A 22,723-nucleotide genomic window follows, 5' to 3' on the forward strand; every position below is an offset into this window, starting at 1 on the left:
GATAACATAACCTGTCATAAACATGGGCCTAATTATCAAACTTGAAGAAACTATTTAGCCAGTATTTGGTCTGCCATAAAATGAACATTGCTAATCCTGAGACTGGTGCTCATACTCAGCATATTGAGCATGCATTTCAGAAATACAAATTGGAAATATGGAGTCATAAAGGTAATCACACTCCTGAGTCACTGAAGATTCACTTCAAAATGATAGTGGCGCCACTGGTTAGCCATACGCCATTATAATGGTCTCTTGGGCAGACCTTTCCATGAAGTGAAAAAACGTCAAGTTAATATCAAAGTTTTTTTGCAGGAACATAGTTTATACTGTAATTTTCTTAATGTTGATGCAGGACATTCATTCATGTTAGCTAGTTGGGACTGTTAACAATCAGTGTTCTTGTAACTCTTCAAGGAAAAGCCATGTCTTTCTCATCATTTATCCTGTTTTCCTGGTCGGTAAAGTACAAAAGTACACTGGACCTAACGATACAGTTTGATAACTTGCCTGTTAAAGTGTTTACAGAGGGTTGGAAAAGCATGGTAATTGTATAACTATGACAGAGACCCAAGTCTATGTAAAATGCTGTGACGGTGGTGCATTCCTTTTTCTCCCAAAACAACACTCCTGACAATATCCCTAGGATTAAGGGATACACTACCCTAAGGGTTAGCGAGTAGCTAGTTCCTTGTTCCTTGTTGTTAGCTGGCTTCGGTTGGTTATTAGCTGGCTTCGGTTGGTTATTAGCTGGCTCCAGTTAGCTGTATGCTAGCTCCAGTCAAGTGTTTGTCAGTTCTGGGTAGCACTTAGCTAACTTGTTCAGCCATGTTCTATTTGTGAAGGTAATTTGTTAAACTATCACTATCTAGCCTACATTATTAACAATTTTCAATGTGATTATATTATGAATAATTTATATTATTTAGGCTATTATTCATGCAAAGAACTAGGTACTGTACATTAATTGATGTCCTGTATCAAACTTAACAAATGACAGTACTGACTGTGTTCTTGCAAAAGACGACATGAGTTTATGTCCTGTGTCAACATGAACAAATGACACTACACCCTGTTTGTTAATGCATTTGTAAACCATTAATACAATAAGGATTATCACTGTTAACCGTTTGTTAATTTCTTGTTCATCATTATTCATCAATGTTTGTTCAAGGTAACTACTGCATTTGTTAACGGTTGTTCATGTACCCTTATCGGAAAGTGTTACCAAAGTAGGATTGTTTAAAGTATATATTTTTTTTAGGGAACCTTTGTTGTGCAAAAACAATAAAAGAAATGTATTGCTTTTGTTAAGGTATTTGAAAGCATTTGACAGACTCAATTACATCTTTTTGAGAGTATTTGACAAACTTAATGACTTCTTTAAGTCTAAATTGAACCACTGTACTTGAGGTCAAGAAAAATATTCATGACACTGTTATGAATGCATTTGACAGTGTTATAACATATCATGACATCTTTATGACAAGTCCCAATTGTGCCACTTGAGGTCAAGAAAAATATTCATGACACAATTATAATGGTCTCATGAAAACCAATGTCAAAACCAACCACATATGACCGTTGTAATGCTAACACATAAAGCTAAATAGTTTCTTCAAGTTTGATAATCAGGCCTGCAATGACACGTTTCTGACTAACTGCGCCACAGCATGGTTGGGTGTTTGCTCCGTAGTCGACTGGTAGGGCCTGCAACGGGTAGTGGAAACCGCCCAGCACATCACTGGTACCCAGCTCCCGGCCATCATAGACTTCCAGCACAAGCGGTGTCTGAACAGGGTGTGTGGCATCATCAGGGACCATTCACATCCATGCCACAAACTTCCCTCCTTCCATCGGGCAGGTGGTACAGGTCTCTTTGTTCCCACACCAGCAGGCTCAGGAACACTTTCTTTCCATTTGCTGTAACCCAGCTGTATTCCATGACCTATCACCAACCATATCCACCCTTTGTACTACTGGACTCTGACACTGCCTTACCAAGTCTGAAGTTTTCAGTTTTTACAGGTACATGTCTACCATCAAGTTGTTATAACAAAGACATCCCAAACAATGTCAACCTTGCATAAAAAATGGCATAATCAACCGAATGACAACATTCATAAACGTTCATAACGATGTGTAATGTCATGGCTATGACAGTATCATGACAATGTCATATCACTCGTATGCACACCCCTTCAAATAAAGTGTTACCACATCCCTATCTGCCCCTATCATGCCCTATCACCCCTTCCCTCTCTTTAGAACTCTTCAGAGTATAAATGGAAAATTACAAAGGATGGGATAGGGTGTTGTTGCTAATACATATATACTATATATATATATATACAGTATATATACTATATATATGCATATAGTATACTATACTATTATATACTATATAACAATAGATATTTGGGACCATATATTCTACATATATACTGAGTATACAAACAACCATCAACTATCAATCCAATATTTGAAAACACTTGGATCTCCATTTGTTCAATCTGCACTGCAAGAATGTGCGACCACTATAAAGTTGACCCGTCACACAGATGTGCTTACACATTTAATTTACCTGAATTAGAAGTGTGAGCGCCGGATGAGCGTTGTGAATACATACAGTACAGACATACAGTAGTTCGATGCCTGACATTGAATCTAAACTATATTTTAGAATTTGCCTCTCACTGTTGTGCTGTAGACTTGGACTAGATGACAGAGAATATGATGCTATCCCTGAGAGACGACGGGTGATGTAACTTGTCTAGAACTCCTAAACTTTCCCTCTCCCTCTCTTGTTCCCTGGCTCCATGCTACTCCTCACCAGGATGTAGACCAGATTATTAGTAGGAACAACTCTCATCTGCTGTCCATCTGGCTGCAGTGCCAGGGCGGTAATACCCCCACCCCCCCGGTATTCATCAGCGTCCTAAGCCCCCATGGACAATCCATTCTCCCCCCTTGTCTGCCCTCCTTCCCCTTCTGTCTCCCCCTCTCCCTGCCCTCTTCCGCAGCCCAAGACAGTGGTGGGATCCAGTGTCAGTGCCCCAGAAAGACCTCTCTCGGTCTCTTCCTCTCTGGAACATGTGGGGCTTAAGCAGCAGAAATGATGATGATAAAGGCCTGTGGTTACAATGGTTGGACTCTTAGTGGTGTTGTAGGCCTTCCACATTCATTATTTATCAGGTGCTGAAGGGAACAGAAAATAAAGTTTGGATGCATACCTGCACACTGATGTATCCTCCCAAAGGAAACACAAGACTGTGTGTGAATATTCTTCTTGCTGCATTGGTTCCTAAACTTCATTTTTTTTGCCATGATTCACTTAAGATGAATCATTTTTATTCCAACCTCAAGATAAACATAAAAATGTTTCTTGCTATACAGCCTAACCTTTGGTCGCAACTCAGGAATTGGCTGCCATCCACCACTGGGTCACCTCCCACCAGTTGGGAAACACAGGATACCAGAAACAAATAATCTTCTCTCGGCTGTGTGGCCAACATATGTAGCTCCCTCGCCACTTGCAGTAAAAAGTCAGATTCTCTTCTTCAGATTCTGCTGTGAAACCTGTGCAGAGGGAAATTAACAAGTGATCCGCCTCCTACAAGCTTTGTGTACGGATACTGTCGCCTACATACAGTGCACCGAGGCGACGGAAATAACCGTGGCATCCTGTTCGAGTGGTACTACATTCCCACACCAGCAGTAAAGGATGGAGGCACTTGTCAGAACTAGGCTTTTTAGCATCAAGCTAAGTGGTAACGGACAGCTCTGTGTAAAAAATGCAAATGCAGTATGAACTGTGGGTTGGCTGAAAAATGGGATGTTACACAACGCTTTGTTTTTGGTACATTAGTTGTAGCGTGCGCTTGGGCTTGTTGTGTAACGGGTTCACCCTCCTCACACGGTGAGGGTGTGCCTGCTGGAGCCACTCGTGCCATTTGCCGGTGCGTTTCCGTTCCATGCCCTCCGACAGCCACATTGCACTATGCCCAGCTCAACATATCCACACTGAATAGCCTCCAGGGATGCTTGCCTAGCGCAGGCCCTGTGACGTGAGGGATTGATTCATGGGAAGGATTTGGCTTCGATATGCTGCGTACGTATTGTTTCAACAGTATCTGCATGCAGGTGTACTGTATGAGCGTGTCTGTCCCTATGGCTGTTTGGGGTGGTTTTTCTCCTCTGGGTAGTGAGAACAGATGACCGTTAGATCAGAGTGGATTTGACCCGGCCTCCTGTACTGTCCTGTTCATGCAACATGGTTTGTTTCAGAGCAGATATGAAATGAGACCAGAGCAAAAGCGTGCAAACAGATATGGCTTTTTATTAAGTAGGAATGAATATTGTAACATTAAATGAAAAACATTAACATGTTGGTTTCCTTTTACGAATCCATACAACTTCACAAATAAATCGATCATTTATCTAGCTCAATGTAGTTAAATACATAAGGTAAAATATATATACCTAGGCCAAAACAACGTTTGTGAAGTAATCCAAGGACTGTACTCTTCCCTCACCTAAATCATATATTAGGATACAGGACGTGTCCAGTAAAATTAGCATATTTTATACAGTATACGTTTTGGGTTTTTTATTAGATTACAAATGGTTATTCACAAAATATACAATTCAATAATTATTTAGGTACCATATGTTTGAAGGGTGTGCATGGACATTGGGCCCTGGATACTTACTGTACCTCTCTGTTTTACATTTTCTCAGTGTTTGACTCAGTTCACAGTACAATATAATTTGATCCAACACTTGGAGACGATGAATGCCTGTCTGCTTGTAGAATGATACCCTCAACCACTCTAGTGCACAAGTCCTCAAATTTGAGCAGATTTGCTTAGAAAAAAGACCATGAAAATAGTATATAAAAGTTATTCCGGTAATCTTTTTCCTTCCAAGAGTTATTATAGCTTTTTAGCAGAGCCCAAGTCTGAATACTGTTTATTTCTGTGGTGTGTTTTCTGATACGAGAGTCAAGAGAAGGTGGTTTTAATACTGCAAACCTCATGTACAGTGTACGTATTAGGACACCCTCAATCTCGGCACAAGATTGAAGCTGTCCCAGTTAGGATAACTATCTGTATGAGGGATCAATTCGTGCACACCTTGGGACTGAGAAATCTTTGGTCAACGTTAGCATGTTAGCATAATGCAACATCTAAAAACAGCAACAATAGAAGTGGAACAGAATCACACATACAACATCAAACAATAACTTATATTGATCAAGTTCACAGCACTTAAAACGTTTCTCTTAAAGATCTTTACAGACCACAATCAAAAAACACATACGCCACACATCTGGAATGTCACCAACGCTTTTGATTGAAACAATGTGTTAACTCACAGGGAAAAATGGACATCAAGTCGACAATAATTAACAAGAATCACACCAAAAATATTTCACTTGTTACAGTTTAGGACTGGAGAGAAGTGATACTTGAACAGTATGTGATTTAGAAATTTGCCGATGATTCAGAACTGGACTTGAGTGAATTATACTAGAATGTATGGCAAAGCAACAATAATTAGTACATTGAAATAAGTTAGAGGGTGAGATGCACAACGTTTTGAGGATGATACATGATTTTTTAAATTCAAATCAAGACAAAAAATAGGCAAGATAGGCAATTTAAATGCATTCATTTTGTGTCCAGTTTTTTCATGTACCATCAATAGATATTGTGTAAAAAGAATACAGAATATGCCAGTTTTTAGCCTGGGGAATGGAATCCAAATGAGCCTAAAATTACTGCAGTGTAAGTATTAAATAAAAATGGGAATGGGATCAGGAAGTCTTCTTGTGAATAAGAGAACAAATGTAAGTCGCCTGACTTGACATATTTGTAGAAATCTACTTGACATACAGGGAGATAAACTGTCCGGTACCATTTGCCTAACAAACAAATCTGATCCCCCATAACAGAGATGTATCTGGAATTCACAATCCCTAGCTTACGACATCCCATAAATTCCCATTTCCCCCAAAACAAGACAACATCAAACATATTGTACCCCACAAATGATCTCTCATTCTTGGGCCAATCAAATACATTTTGTAAATGCTGGATCTCAATGACAAGACGCATCACCCACCCAAGTTGATTGAAAATTGTGCCAGTGGTCATAGATATCGCCTGTGTTTTTTTTTGTTTTTTTTATATCCCTGAGCATGTCCAAACAGGTCAAGAGATATAAACCTGCGGCGATTATAGCGCAGCGATTTGATGAATACTCTCACATGTTAAGAATGTCTGCGAAGTGTATACCAAATTTTGTTACAATACGAATATCCTTGACTGATTGATATGGCAGCCCAAGCCATCGTGAAGGCTTTATTGGTCATTTTAAGGTACTAATTTCAAAAAAGATTGCGTTGCTAGACCTTAGTCTATAGATGTGACGTTTCAAGCTTGTACGTACAGACAGAGACCGATACATAGTCCCCTCCTCGATTTCATCAGGGTTGGGAACAACAACGGTATGGATTTATTCAAAAAGTGCTAGCTAGCAAGCCTGTTTTCATGTCAAATGAACAAAGACAAAAGAATACAGTAAGAATGATTCAGGGTCTGTGTGACCTGAAGCTCAGTGTTCCTACTCCTGGTCGTGAGCGGTGCTGCCGCTGACAGTCAGGTTGCGGTGCAGGTTTGGGTTCTGGCTGTGCCTGTTGCGGCTCCGCACAGACGAAAATGTAGTGTCACATCCTGGGACTTTGCACTTGTGAAGCAGGCGCAGGTGGACAGTCTTGTAGTGGGCCCTGAATGTCCCCTTGTTGCTATAGACCTTCTGGCACACATGGCACGTGATGGGTGAGCCACCTCCACCCCCCTGTGGCCCCCCCTGTCCTCCCACACAGCCCAGGGTCCTTTCCCCACCCAAACCTAACCCATCCCAACTTGGGCCTCTTAGACCAATCCCGTCGCAGCTCTCCCCATCACTGTCCTCCTCCATTGGCAGAGACCCCTCCTCTAGGCCCTCCCCTTCCTCACTGACTGCCCCATCTGAATCCCAGGAGGAGCGGGCGCTGCCACCCCCACGAGGAAGTGCGGACGATGACGTACTTAGGTCCAGAACAGCCCCCTCCTCAACCTCTCTTCCTCCTTCCAGCTCCTCATTCTCCCCTGTTCCCTCATCAGACATCTTGCTCATGGGGAACACCAGGCCCATCCGGTTGTGTCCTCGGAAGATGACAGAGGTCTGGCTGCCTGGGTCCCTCTGGAGGTCCCTGAGGTCCTGGCGGTAGTCCAGGGTTCCTGGGTCCTTGTCTCTGCAGAGGGAGCTGGGTGATGGACCATACGGGTCTTTGGTTAACAGCTTGTGGTGAAGGTTGTGGTTAGAGCTGTGCCTGGAAGACACAAAATGTAGGAAAGTTTGCTTCTCAGTAGTTTTTTCCAAGACACCTTCAGCAATCGTTCAATCTTTTATTTACCAGTTGATCTCTGTTAAATAAGTCTGAAACGTATTCTTGACTGCCAGGGTCGGTATATCGCTTCGACCAAAACATCTGACAGGCGCATAGGTTAAAATATTGTACAGTTTACGGTGCTGGAGTCCCTTTCACTGACAGACTAAACATAACTGACAGAATATAAAACCTGATGAATAACCGACAGGTGAACGTTCTCTCACCTATCTCTGCTCCTGCGGGAGGGGAAGGCGGCGTTGCAGCCGGCCACTGTGCACATGTGCATCTCCTTCAGGTGCACGTTGCGGTAATGCATCTTCACGCTGAACGGGTTTTTGAACGTTTTGCCGCAGATCTCGCAGTGGTGCGGAACCTCGCTCCTGTCCAGTGGCCCCTCCTCGGGTTCCTTACGAGACTGCAGAAAGCTGGAGTCGGTGTAGTCTTCAGTACAGCCCTCCGGTCTGTCCTCTCTGTCGGAGAGTCTGAAGAAAGCGCCGTTGGTCAGTCGGTGATTGGTGTCGTCACACTCAGAGTCGCACGGCTTGTCCGGGTGCTGAGAGTTGAGTTGGTCGACCTCTTCTCCGTCTGTCTCTGAATGCTCCCGGCTCAGAGGGAGGGTCTGGTTCTCTCGGTGGTGAAGTTTGCCATCACAGGGCGATGAGGCACAGGTGATCACACCCATCTCCGCCTGCCGGGACCTCTCTTTTTCATCTTTGTCCTTTTCTCGTTCCCTGGCTGCACACATCTCTCTCTCTGTGCTACGGGACCTTGGACGCTTCACCCCTTCCCTCTCTTCTCGGTCCCTGGCTAGAAAGATTCCTCTCTCCCTCTCTCCCCCAGCCTGTCTCACGCACACATAACTACCTCCTCCTTCCCCTCTCTCACAGTCCTCCCTTTCCCTTCCCTGTAAAGGGCTTTCATCCTCTGAGCCACTCTCCTGCCCCATTCTTCCCTCCCTTTCTACTGCCTCTTTCTCAATCTTGATGGGCATACTCGACTTCCGCGACTTTTTCTTGGGTACGGGGTCGACAGTGGCGCTGCAGGGGTCTTGGGCAGTGGTGGAGGTGGGTTTGAGGGGCACTGAGGATGAAAGCAGGGGAAGTGAGGGGAGGTGTTGGCCAGGTGTGTTGGCAAGCTCGGCAGGAGTCACCAGGCTCCGGTAAAACGGCAAAACAGGCTGTACCGTCTTGAGATTGGGGAAGAGGATGCCGTGGCCCTGGTGTCCCATGCTGGGAAAGGAGTTGCTGTGGTGGAGCTTTGTGCTGCTGGTAGTGGAGTCCACATGGCTCACCATATAGCTGGTGATCGACTTGTGGCTGTCGGGGGACGAGGCCAGAGACACCGGGATGGACGAGTGGGGGTACTCAGACCGCGGTCTGTCACCCGCTTCAGAGCCCTCATCGGCCGAAAGGCTTCCGCCGCCACGCAGGTCCTTGTCACGATTGTTGCGGTTCATGGGCATGTGCAGGCGCGGGTTTGGGTTGGCGCTGTGCCGATTACGGCTGCGCAGAGAGCTGAACACCATGTTGCAGCCGTCAATGGTGCACTTGTGCTTTATCTTCAGGTGCACGGCGTTGTAGTGGATCTTCAGAGTGCCCTTGTCGTAGAAGGTCTTGTCACACGCGCTGCAGTACACACGCCCCTTCTTGAGGCTCCCTCCCCCTACCCCGCCTACCCCATTCCGGTCCATGGAACGTTGGAGCTTGCTATCAGGAGACATTTGGGAAAGGTCAGAGTTCATCATGGAGGGGGTGCAAGGTGTGGAGGGACCGTCAGAGTAGTTGTCACTGGTGGGGAAGTCTTCAGCCTCCATCTTGGGCGTGGCCGACAGACCGTCCACGGGGTTTTCTCCACCCCTATCCAGGTCAGAGGTGAAGGATGCAGAGCTAGAGCCCACCAGACTGCTCTCAGTAGGCGGCGGCCCAGGAAGGGGGTTGGGGTTCTCATCCCCGTGTCTTTGTCCCTGGCCCTGTTCCATCTGCCCCCCCGGCTGCTGCTGTGTCCCCAATGGCAGCCCGAGGAGTGGCGCTGGAACAGAGCCCAGCAACTGAAATGGCAGCATGAATGCCATGCTATTAATGAAGTTCTCAAAGTGATGCACGTTAGACGAGCTCAACTTCTCCACTTTGGGGGTCAGGGCGCTGTTGGCCGTGGTGGTGCGGGGGGTGCTGCGCTCAATGAATGTGCGTATGTCTGAGTTAGTGCGGGTACTGGGCACCAGCACGGCCTGGCCCTCCTTGTCCTGCAGGGCCATCAGCTCAACTATCGACTTGGTCTCGCCGAAGCGGAGGAACTGCTGTAGTGTGGCAATCTCCTCCTCGAATGTCATGATGGCCCAGCGGTCCAACACCTTCCCCGCAATGTCCTGGAGAGGGTGCGAGGAGGAGGAGGGAAAGAGAATTTCATAGTTATAGTTCTGTACTTGGCACTCCTATTGTAATTTCAGTATCACATCTTCTACAACCCAGAACGACTGTTTAAATAGGTGTCAGGTTGCCATTAGATACTTTTCTTGGGACAAATTCACATTTTCCAGAGAAACGGTTAAGGTTAGGATTGTGGTTAGGATTGTGTGAGGAAAGAAAGCGAAACGGCACATCAGAGTGTCCAAAAAAGGTTTCAGATGACCACTTCATGCAGAGATGCTCTACAGAGGGGTACTCTTCATTACAGCTACACCTTTCATCTTGCCTGTAAATTCTCTTCATTTGTGGATTTTCTCGCTCTCCGTCAGTGTCAGAGGACATGCGCACACACACACACACACACACACACACAGGAACGAAAAAATGAACATACAGACGCATGCACATGCGTGCGCCACACACACACACACACGCATCCACACACACAAGCAAGGGTGGGGTGAGATCAGAGAGGAGGACGAGGCCCTGCCTTCACATTGATCAAGTGGCTGCCCCGGCCCTGTAGTAATCACATATGAGTTGAGGCATCTTTTGAAAGTCAGACTGCAGCCTCTCCGTGCCGTAACCATGATTAATATTTCATCACAGAGCATTCGTTTGGCTCTGCCTGTCGAGGATTCTGACTCTGTGTTCGCCATTAGAGGAGCTAACATGATTTAAATGCAGAGAGAAAGCTGAATAGTTGATTATGGACTAATCGAACTGAGCCGTAGCAGGCTCGCTGACACTGTGTCGGGTGGTTCTGCCTGGCTCCAGGTGGAGAGCCAAGATCTGGAACTAAGTAATATTTACAAATCCCTCCCCCATCAGGATGGAGACCTCCCAGAGCAGAGAGGAGGAAGAGGAGAAATTGGGAGTTTCTGACGAGAAGCAGGCATTCACATCTCACCCTTTCCCCTGACCTCCTCCTGTCCTCCTCACTGTCTCCTATAAAGTACGACCCCCCCCCCCCACGCATGCTCACTTTCCCCTTTCCTCCGCTTCCAAATACAATAGCTCCCCCCGCCTACCTGTAGAACGTATCCTCTGATGTAGTCCTGCAGGGTCCAGTCAAGTGCGTTGAGGATCTGGATGACCTCCTCTTGTTTCAGAACACTGAACAGCCGGTCCAGTAGTATCTTTAGCCTGACCGGGATGGCCTGTGTTCCGTAGAGCATCAGGCTGCAGATGTCGAAGACCACGTTGGAGTGGACGATCTCCACCTGGCTGCTCTGGTACATGTGGTGCACCTTTAGCTTGCTCAGGGCTGCAGGAGGATGGAGAGGGGGACGATTCGCACCAGTGAGGTGAGAAAACGTGCACAGGCCAATACGAACACACAAATGCAAAATAAGAAGGCACACGTGCAGGCTTGCAAGGCAACCACGCACTCCCACAAAAATGAATGAAGAAAACACACAGACACACACACACACACACACACACACACACACACACACAAACATACACACAGACACGCACCCACATTCTCACACCCAAATGCACACTCAATCAACATGCCAATAACTGAAAGTCGCTGGACTAAATCCCAGTGCCAACAAGGTGAAAAATCTGTTATTGTTCCCTGCGCAAGAACATCACTCTGGATAAGAGTGGCTGCTAAATGACTCATGTTGAGTAACAGTTAATTCTGTGCTTACCATGCGCCACCCATCCATGTTTGCAGTGCTCACACAGTCTCCTCTTCAGCTTCCCAGGTTTGAAACTATCACAGGTACAGTTCACCAAGGTGCAGCAGATCGCCTGGCAGGCAGACACAGAAGATCCATAAATATTCAGAAGCTGGTGTATATGCAGCCTTTACCAAATCGAGTGCTGGGAATGATTGGGTTCAGCGGTAGAGATGGTACTAAATAAAAAGTGAAGCCTAGTTACGCCATGTCGTTTGTATTCAAGTCCCGGCAGCGCTACACATTTCTGTTTAAGCCAGTTACTAACATGACTGATTCACCAATTCAACATCAAATCCCCCTGGTTAGTTGACTCAATGGTGATGGACCAGAACTGTTGGGGTTTCAGTCAGAAGTTGAGTTGCGGTGAGAAACGCAGACATAAAATAAAGCTGAAAACAGGAAAAAGGGGAAGCCCAAACAGAGATGAATCTAATTCTACAGCGGAATGCATCCATCCCACTACAACCAACAGAGCTGAGGAAGACAGATCCACTACGTTCCATAGGGGGGAAGGTCATCTGTTGTCCATGAATAAATGCACAGCCTTACACCTCTCTCAGCTGGATGGACAGCAGCAGAAAGAAAAAGAGAGACGGTTGCCTGCAGTCATCTGCTCGCCCATTATGAATAACTCATCCCTGCCCAGGGATGAGCAGTGTTTGTGTGTTTGTGTATGTACGTGTGTCTGTGGTTTGTGGTGTGTATGACACACGCGGTCACACACTCAGCAGTGCTGCGGGCCTGTTCTTCCCATGCTAGGCTCATCGACTGTATCAAAGAGGTGTCCTCCACACCTGGCCTACCAACTCCATGTCAGCCAATCATGTCCGGAGGCTCTACTGGCCATAACACTCTTTACACAACACAGAGATGATGCCTCCGTCTGTGTCCTAAATAGCAGCCTGTTCCCTTCATGGTGCACTACAGCAGGGTCACACATAGGGGTCAAATGTAGTGCAGTTTGTAGGGAATATTGTGTCATTTGGGACACGCAATTGTCTCTTTGTCTCTAGCCACTAATGGTCCTTATCTCTCAGTACAAGCACTCAGCAGAGACAGAGGGTTTGTGTGTGAGAGTGTGTGACAGTGTGGTGTGAACGTGTGTGTGTGTGTGTGTGTATCCACACGCTTGCACATCCGTGCATATGGGCGATGTTAGTCCCTAATGCTGATCTGGCTGTGTGTTCAGGGTGTTCATTGTGTAACGTTAGATCCTGCTTCCGGTCCAGGGCTGTGTTAAGTGGCTGGGATGAGGGGGCAGTGGAGTGACTGGCTGAAACAGTCCTCCGCCCCACACAATGCAGCAGGGAGACGTTCCCTGGGTCACAACCACACGTCACACTTCCCTTCTCTGGAAGGAAGTGGGAACTAGACTTTTCAAATTAACCGTTGACTGAGTTCAATTGTATCAGATTGTATTCAGGTGTGTGTGTTTTCTAGAGTGTGAACCTACAACTGTGTGTGTGGGTGCTAATTGGATTGAGTTGACAAGTCAGGGTAAATGGGATTGAGGAGGATTTTTTGACTGACAAAATATTAAACATTTTGTTGCAGAATCTAGGGACTCTGTATAACTGCATCTGCTAAATGACCGAAATGTACACATCAATAAATTGCATGCATGCCATTTAACACTAGCCAGCAACATTATGTCTGCGTGATGAGCTAACTATCAGCCCATGAGAAGAGTCATCAGTTTGTGATCAAAGTGACCTGTGTTAGTGCTACATGTTACCCCACTGCTCTGCGCTAGCGCCTCTCTCCCTTACCATCTATAATGGATGAACAGCATGTCTTAGCATACATGAGCAGCATGCTGAGTGGGGAGCGATTAGCGATGCCGTAGCGCTAAAACCCTTGAACATGGGGAGGAGGGGACAGCCCCTCTCTCTTAATGAATCGCACGGTGAACTCCTCCCACTGGTTCGTTAGCAAGGGTGCGTCCCGTCACAAAAAGACGCCCCTCTTTGTGTTCTGTCCTTGTCGTCTTCCCTTCATTCTGTCAGGACTGAATGTGAGGGTGGTCAGGGCGTCTGAGTGAACTACGGGGGAAATGAGATGAAGACATTGGTCGAGCTGTAACAACCAAGTGATTTCCCATGTAAAATGGGAAAACCAGAACTTTCTGGAGTGAAATGCACCCGAGGAACGCTATTGTGCTTCTCTCTCTGTCCTCCTTCTCCTTCTATGTCACTCCTCCTCCTCGTCCTCATCTTCATCTCCTTCACTGACCAGGCACATGATCGGTGCTGAAGTGAGGTGGAAGAACCTCTCGGTCGCCTCGGACCATCATAATCCCTTCGTTACAGGGCACAGAACCAACACGGCCCAATTACACTAATCCCATCACACGGACACGCAGGTCCGCCCTCCTGTGCCTGCACACCCTCCGAGACCCAGGGCCCACCAGGCCTCTCCCCTACCAGCGCCGCCGTCACCCCGTTTGGCTAAATTAGCCATTTATTTCTATTAGCGTGAGTTTCTGAGTTAAATCATCAGTTCTCAGGTCAAGGCAGGTCCAGGGCGTTACAGTCAGAGTTCAGTTGGATTTGGAGAGACCTGGTGAATGTTGTGATCACAGAGACATTTGGGATACCAGGATGTAGATGGAAATATGCTGTTTTGGAGAGTTTTGATTCAAGATCTTTACTATGTACATTTTTGTGAACAGTAGGCATGCTCCGCACTGGATACTACCAGGGTTCGAATTATGGGGGAGATTGGAGGGTTTGACCCCCCCAAAACAGGTCAAAACATGCCCGGAGTAAATGTTGACCCCCCCCCCCCCCCCCCCCCCCCCCCCCTCCGGTGGTCATTGTATAATTCCCACTATGGATACTACCTAAGACTATCTGAGTGTGTCAGTGATGCTGTCTTCTGTGTTCATGTCGTCAGTTTGTCTCCTACCAAAGTTAATAGAACTTCCTCTTTTTCAACTATCTGTCCAGCACATCACGTACAATTTTAAATGTCAGTACATCATAAGATGAGCAATCTTCATTAACTACCACTAAGATCCATCTTAACTGCAAACTTTTTTAATGGTATTTCTGACAATCAATTTAGCTCAAAAATTATCCAGAATGCAAGGGGGGGAAGACCCTTAAAAAACCGGCGTGGAAACTGACGTCATCTCTTTCGGTCTTAAGGCTGGTGTTAATTCTGTCACTCAGCTCCTGGATCTACTGTTCCACAGGGCTGGGAAATGGAAAGCAGATGTCTGAGAAGTGCTCTCTCGCTTCATTCTCTCACTTTCATCTCTCTCTCTCTTTCTTGTTCTCTTCGGATGGCTACCACTTTTCTCTCCCCGTTTCTATCTTTCTTTCTCTCCACTTCTCGGTTGGTCCACACTACATACCTTTTCTCTCTGCTCATCTTAATCTCCTTTTTTTCTAAATATATTTTCTCTGTCTCTCTTCCTAAGTGGTCATGTCTGCTTTTTCCTATGTTTTCTGTTTCTCCCTAAGGTGGAGATCTGCTCTTCTTTCCACATTCTTAAATAAAAACAAACATTGTTCTTTTGGCTTTTTTATTGGCCAAACTAACAACTACGCATGTGCGAGAGAAAACTTTTGATCAAAGACACCCAGAGATCCTAATCGCTTTTAATTGTTTTTTTTGCCAACATTTATTATATTACACCGCAAAAACAAATCACTGCGCAATCGGGAGAGCCTTGTAACCTCCCAGTACCCCTGAGACTGCTGTAAAAAAGCTCTCCGTCTCTCCTCCTCTCCTACAACCATTTGTCCCAATTAAACGCTAGTTATAAGAGTCAGACCAAGTCCCGGTTCCGTGGGAGGGCCTGAGTAGCAACAGCAGGCTGGGGGAGAAAGGGGAGAATGTGGGAGGGCAGGGTGAGGTTGAGGTAGGGGCAGGGTGAAAGGCAGAGAAAGCAGCAACGTACCATGACGCCCCAAACCTAAGTGATAACGTGAGTGTGTGTGTGTGTGTATTTGTGTGTGTGTGTGTGTGTGTGTATTTGTGTGTGTGTGTGTGTGTGTGTGTGTATTTGTGTGTGTATGTGTGTGTGTGTGTTTGTGAAATACCTATTCACACAGACTCCCACCCTCAGAAGGGAGGATATGGTTGAGCAGAAACACAGGCCACATATCATAAAGGTCAGCTCACTATTCACTTTCACGCCCTCTCTGTATGGTGCTTCAAAGCATTACAAGCAACCCGTTGTTGTTACACTTGAGTACCAATTTGTTAGTGCTAGTGTCAAATGAGAAAAAATTTACTCCAGTAAAGAAAATAATTTTCAGTGATTGAGTAGTACAAAACCATAGCAACTTAAAACAACTCGCTCAAAATACAGGTAAAGAGGTTAGCACATGATTGGAATTGCTGTTCTACATAAAATACAACTTAGTGTGTTCTGGGGAATGTGTTTAATAGTAGTGACCTTTCAACAAGTTGCATTGATCCAAAATGATCCCAGAATCAACTTTCTTTCCTAATTATGTAAATTCTGTCACTGAATAATACATTTTGGGGATTCATGCTGTCATTAAGACAACACAAGGCAGATTAGCAGCATGAAGTGACCATAAGGACACGTTCCTTCAATGGGAATGTGTTCCAGTGTGTCTGTGTTTGAGCACTTTGGCATTTCAGTATGACAGTGTTTCAGTTTGTCAGTGCTTCAGTGTTTCTGTGTGCAAGCATTTCAGTGTTTCATTTCATCAGTATTTCAATATGTCAGTGTTCCAGTTTCTGGGAGTTCCGGGACAAGTGTCCCAAATGACCTCGGCACCATGGTCTACAATACTCCACTGACTAGGCGATAAGGTGCCAGTTGGCGTGGTCAGTGACTTTTTCGCCAGCCATAAAATCCTTCACAATAAATATGAAGTAATTCCTCTTCGGCTCCTAAAATAAATCTTGCAGTAAGTCCATACTGGTCTGGTTCATAGACTCAACAGCAACCAGTGGCCAGGGGCTGGATGGAAGTGAGCAGCTGTATTGACTGAACATCATTTAGTGGAGAGCAAATCCATTAGGAGAGGATTGATGCAGATTGTCAAACAATGTAAAACTAGCTGTGCCTGGGCCAAGACGATAAACATGGGAATGGAATAAGACATTCCTATGATCCGCTAGTATGAATGACCAGTCCAAGAAGATGAAAATGTAGAATGATTAATTAATCAATTAATACAGTAATTAATTAGTGCACCAGGAAAAGAGGAACAGTTCCTAGTCCTTCTTTCTCTGGCTGTGTTCATAATCTTGTTCATAGTCTTGCCTAATACAAATTACTACCTAAAAATGTGTACTAATCATACTACTGTTATAAACATGGTGTAAACATTCCCCTGCTACATTGACCCAAACAGAGAACGTGTAAACAAATGCGCTATTGAATTGTCTCATCCTCTAATCCTCTATGACCATCAACTGTTGTCAAACTCACGTTCATACGTTTTTTTATTCATCATCATAAATTATAATACATTACTGTGATTTGTTATCTAATGTCCATATGTGAATAAGATGTGTTTCTGAAATGAATACAGGTGTGCTAGAAAAATTGGAAGAATTAATAGAAGAATTATATAAAATAAATAAAACCCTTCCATTTAGTTTTCAAAGACATAAAGCAAGATATGAAATCCATAACAGTCAATTAAATACTTTTTAAACACATCTTCCCTACTAAAGTCATAATGAGGATTACCAGCCAAAAACGAAGACAAAATAAAGACCAAGCTGGTGGTACCAGGAACTAAAGAACTCAGAATTCCTATAATTAAAGCACCCAGTCACACTGAGCAACTACAGGAAATAAGCTTTAGGAGTACACCAGGAGGTCTCTGTGTAAAAACAACTAACCAACAGACTTAAAACAAGTGGTCAGTAACCAGTAGCTAATGGATTACATACAGAAAACTTCCTGTGGGTTATATAAATCATATGCCACTAAAACACATGGATGGTATAAGGTTGCCTGGCAGTTAGACCACTAGGCTAATTGATGACAAGTGTGACTTGAGCTACTTAAAACAGAATGATTCAAAGCTGTGTGTAACATGACCCTCTGTGAACTTGAACACTTGTATATCCCCTCTGCAAAATAAAAAGAGAAATTGTTTTTCCGTCTTTTCAACGGAATGACCATAAATCCCAAACTGATAGGGAAAAATATGAATGTTACACGGCTATGCGACACTTTTGACATGTTAACAAGCAAACCCCATTCTATCGGATACACCTCGCTTCAAATCCAGTAGAAAGTTTTGCACACCAAAACAAAGTCTTGTCTCAATATAGTTTGACTAAAGGCCAAATGGGAGTTTTAACTCCTTGACAGTGAAATGCAAAAGCAAACCAAGAGCAGTATGCACTCTGCTTCTGCATGTAGTGACAGGCTCAGCTTCAGCCTATTAGAAGTCAAAGTAGACCAAAGACAGCGTGAAAAACTCATTATTCCTCCCAATTCAGCAGTCAGTCACAGAAAACACATGCACTTGCAGAGATAGGTAGCATTTTTTGCAAGGCGTATGCATTTGAAATACGTATTTCAGTTAACTGAATATTATATCATTTGTATTTTATTTACCTGTACTACAATACAATGTATTTTGTAAATATACCCTTTCCAGAGCTGTAATATTTATTTTCAAAAATAAAAACTTTTTTTTTTAAGTTAATAGTGGTTGACTGTTGTGTGGCCTCCTTTCAGTTTGCGTTGGTACTAGGAGAACAAATATGGTATGATAAGAAGCTCAGTGAAATGTACAATTTAAAGTGGAAATTAAATCTTTCAAAGAATAGAGTATTTTTTAAATAAGCTCTGCATTCGAAACAAGGCCAGCTGTGAATATTTGCATTTCTTTGCATTTACATTTAGGTTATTTAGAAGTAGATCTCAAGCGAAGTGACTGCCAGGCAGGGCATTCAATGAAGGTACTTTAAAAAAACAAACACATATCATAGTCATATCATAGTAAAAAAATATGTTTTACTATTACTGATGTTGTTGTTAAGGGGGCTAATAGAAAAACTACAAAATATGCTTTTTTTTATTATCTACCTTACTTGCCAAATTGATGTCATAATTTATTTTATTACATTGGTATGTAGATATTTTGTAATTGTATTTAGGTATTTTTGCTTAGCCCTGTGTGCGCACACATACACACGCAGACACACGCAGACACGAAAACAAACACGGACACAAATAAATGAAAAGAAATACACCACCTACTTCCACACAACACAACATGGGAAAAGAAAAAGTTGCAGATTTTTACCTGAATCTCCATTAGAAGTGGGTTAGTCTTGTTTATGTTAAAACAGAAATCGCAGCAGATTGAAGAAAAAGGAATTAAAAAAAAGACAAGAAAAAGAAAAGCCCCCAACTTTTATTGGCTCCCCGGTTGCTGTAGCCACCCGTTAGAGGATACAAGGGAGGGAGAGACACAGAGAGAGAGGTTGATTTGTGGGGGAGCAGGGGACAGTATAGTAAATGAGAGGAACATGTTAGTACTGCGTCTGAGAGAGTTTGGCTTCCAGCTACGCTCTGATTAATATCAGATCTCCCTCTCTCTCTCTTCTCTCTCTCTCTCTCTCTCTCTCCCCTTCTCTCTCTCTCCCCCTCTCTCTCTGTCTCTCTCTCTCTCTTGCCTGCCTCTTGACAATCCTGTCACATCTGGCTGACAAATCCTCACAAGCCTCTCAGTGGCAGCGCAGGGCAGGGCTGGGGAGGGGTGGAGAGGGGGGGTCTGGGGAGGGCTGGAGAGGAGGTGGGGGGGGGGGGTCTGGGGCGGGCTGGAGAGGAGGTGAGGGGGCTGGGGAGGCTGTGAGGGGCGGACTGCGCCCTGGGACCTGCTAGAGGGGGTACGGGCTGCAGCAGAAGCCCCTCGCTGACGGGCCATCATGAAGCTAATGAAGCTGACTGGGCTGGCACACACACACGCGCACGCACACACACACACACACACACACCACTGAAAGGAGCCAAGCCCTGCTCTTTTCTGCCCCAGGGCCCTGCAACACTGAGACACACACTCACACCCAGAGAGAGACAGGGAGAAAGGGACTGGGAGAGACGGGGACAGGGAAAGTGCCACAGAGACTGAGGGAAAGGAGAAAGAGGGAAGAAAGAGAAATGGAGTTGAAAGGAAATGGGTGAGAAAATATGAGAGATGGGAAGAAAGTAGGAGAGTTAGAAACTATAGAGAGAGAGAGAGAGAGAGAGAGACAGGCAGAGAGAGAGAGAGTCACAGTAAAATCCCTTTTCAGTTCAGAGGTTTAGGTGGAGCCAGTTTACACTACCTGTATATACCTGTAAAGTGGGTAACTGTGTACCTGTATTCATTCCTTTTGTAATAAATATTTATTTTTATTTCATTTATAGTTTACTATGCAGAGCAGTTTTAATTGGAAACCCCATTGTTTTATATTTTGTGCAGTGTCAAACTTTTTGTTACAGGATTGTTCGTTTTTGATGTCTTTACAGATATTCAACATAGAATGTTTAGGGGGGAAAATTCAAAGTAGTAAATTCCATGATTTGCCGCCGGAATTGCTATGTAAATATTGTAATACTTAAAGTTGATTTGATAGGAGTCATAACTCTGTAATTATCATAGTAAAACCTTTTTATTATTATTTTAAATAGGTTTTAGACATATTTTGTGAGAACCCAGCTCTACTAGACTGTTACAGACTATTGCTAAGTGCTAATGATGCTAAGTGCCAGATTTGCATCAAGTAGGATTTATTTTTTTCATCCTCACAAAAACATGGGATGTAATAAAATACGAAGCAACTTAAAACAAATTAAATGCAAGGATCTCCTTTTTAATTTTGATATTAATCTAAAAGAATCCAATCATGAAATAAGGTCATCCAAAATGTAAGCTCTGAACACAATACACAATCACACACAAACTGCACAGAACACAATGTTTTGGAATGTTGTTCACAGCTCCAGACACTAAGAGACAGGCAGAGAGACAGGCAGAGAGACAGACAGAGAGACAAACAGACAGACAGAATGAGAGACAGTGTGAATGTTTTCTCCTAACAACATCACACAGACACTTCGACTAATTGTTACATTACAGCTGCAACAAAACATTGAGCTGCTCTTAAATTACATTCCACTAGTGAGTGGCCAGAAGCCAGCACACACAGAGACAGGGAGAAACAGTAAGGCTAAAGCAAGCATGCCTTAACAGTCTTCAATACAGGGCAGCACAGCAACTGGCTGGGGCAGAGTTCTGGGAAACACATAGTTTCAATGAAACAAATGACACACACACTAAATAAAGTTTGGTAGATAAGCTATTCCAGACAGCAAAACGGATTAAGAAAAAAAATTCAAAAACCTGAAATAACTTAAAATGGAATATAACCAAAGTCTACAAATACGGAGTCTGAAAACAATACCAAGGTGTGTACCGGCCCACTGTTGTAATAACATAGAGACCAATGTGACATGAACAGAATCCATTAGATTAGAAGGGTTAAATCTCCTGGACGGCCTGGACCGTTGTCAGGTAAAAACAACTGTCTGCCTGTCCAGATGACTACTGTAAAGTTCCTCCTTTTGTTTAAAGGGAGTTGCCGCGGTGCGCATGCAGCATCTCCGTGCACCTCAGCAAGCACAGACTCAGCCGGATCAGGGCAAATGCGTTCTCACAGCATTACTTAAATGCAGGAAATAAAACACGACTGAAGTAACTAAGGCAACATGGACACATTTTGTGAATGAGCATGAATAATAACTTCAGCAATGAAACAAAATGACAGCCCGATAGTCATTCGTTTTTTTTCCTCATTTGTATCTCAGGAGCATGTAAGAAATTCGGTGAATGGAAAGAACACAGAAGGAAAGGGCAACATGTTTCTTACCTCAGCCATTGTCATTAGAGATAGGTTTCCAGGGTTACTGTGTAGTTTGCCATTCCCTGTGAGTCCTACAAAAGAACTGCCTCCAACTCTCCAGTCTGTACAAGTGTATAATGCAAAAGAGCCATCACACGCCAGCACTCTGTCACACACACACACACACACACACTAGTCCACAGTCACACACTCCCGCACACGCTGTCGCACAGACACACACACACACACACGATACTCTGCGCTCGCACGACACGAAAAACAACAAACGTACTGGTCTCACTCTCAAACACAGACACACACTTGCGCGCGCACACACACCATTTCCCCCCCTCTCTGTCTCTCCGTCTCTCTATGTTGCAGAGGACTGGCTCTAAACTCCTCAAGATGTGCTCTGCGGAGTGTGTGTTGAAACCGGGCACAGGGGATTGGAATGAGATCCTCCCACTCTCCCACTCGGCGTTCTCACCTCAGGAGCTGCCTGCTCCCTCCCCAGCCCTGCAGAACACACACACACACTCCCACCCCCACAGTCACCCGGGCAGTCCTGCTCACAGCTGGCTTGAAGAGGGCATGACACTCATCTCTCACAGAGATTTGATCAAAAGGATTCCCAAAGGCTGGAGGCACTCCTAATGCAGTCAGGAGAGACTCTGCCTCTCTTTCTCTCGTTCTCCCTCGCTTTTTTCCTCCCTCTCTCCTGTTCTCTCAGCCTGAGTAATGCTTTAAATCAATGCTGCCCCTCTCCGAGCAGAGAGCTTAGTCCAGCCCTGCTGCCGGTCTGTGTTCACCTTAACACAGCTCTGTGAACCGCTTCCATAACAAGTTGTGCCTTGTGCCGTCAGGAATGTGTCCGTCTCTGTGTTCGCTCTTTAGTACCGGGGACCTTACACAAGCTCTTGTGTGTATGTGCGTGCTAATCCATTATATCTTTTGAAGGGTTATGATATACGACAAGAAAAATTAAGGAACTTCATTGTCACTGCTCACTTAGTTGACAGCACATGAGATGGTAACATGTCCTGTGTTCTCAAGACTTACTCAATAATCAATAATTGAATTAACTCCCACACACATTCACATGCTGCAATCGTTGAAGCTGCGTTTGGACATCAAGTCCAACTCATCCAAGAACATCATGATCCCCACAAATAATTTTGTTTGTGAATTGTACAACAATCATCATTGTCATAAGAGAAAAAAATTCAGTTATATTATAAATACTTTATTGGCAAGACAATATAGATTTTTAAACATTTGTCCTAGGGAAATATTTTTTTTTATTTAAAATGCACTTAACATCCTCAACATTTGTGACAAAAATGTGT

At 44.5% G+C, this 22,723-nt stretch overlaps 1 protein-coding gene across 2 annotated transcripts; it reads right to left on the reverse strand.

Annotated features, from left to right (window-relative positions):
- Nucleotides 1–4,337: 4,337 nt before the first annotated feature.
- Nucleotides 4,338–21,953, reverse strand: bnc1 (basonuclin 1). Of its 2 annotated transcripts, none has more exons than XM_010877180.3 (5): nt 21,405–21,953; nt 11,505–11,607; nt 10,875–11,110; nt 7,663–9,803; nt 4,338–7,378 (listed from the first exon to the last, which is right to left on the reverse strand). In XM_010877180.3, exons 1-5 carry the CDS (start codon nt 21,417–21,419, stop codon nt 6,628–6,630), a joined length of 3,246 nt encoding a protein of 1,081 aa, XP_010875482.2. In that variant the 5' UTR covers nt 21,420–21,953; the 3' UTR covers nt 4,338–6,627. The 2 variants fall into 2 exon arrangements, with proteins under 2 accessions (XP_010875482.2, XP_034143469.1); XM_034287578.1 differs by lacking the exon at nt 21,405–21,953 and adding an exon at nt 18,797–19,137.
- Nucleotides 21,954–22,723: the final 770 nt, after the last annotated feature.

Source organism: Esox lucius, chromosome 2, assembly GCF_011004845.1.
Source record: "Esox lucius isolate fEsoLuc1 chromosome 2, fEsoLuc1.pri, whole genome shotgun sequence".
Classification (NCBI taxonomy): Eukaryota; Metazoa; Chordata; class Actinopteri; order Esociformes; family Esocidae; genus Esox; species Esox lucius.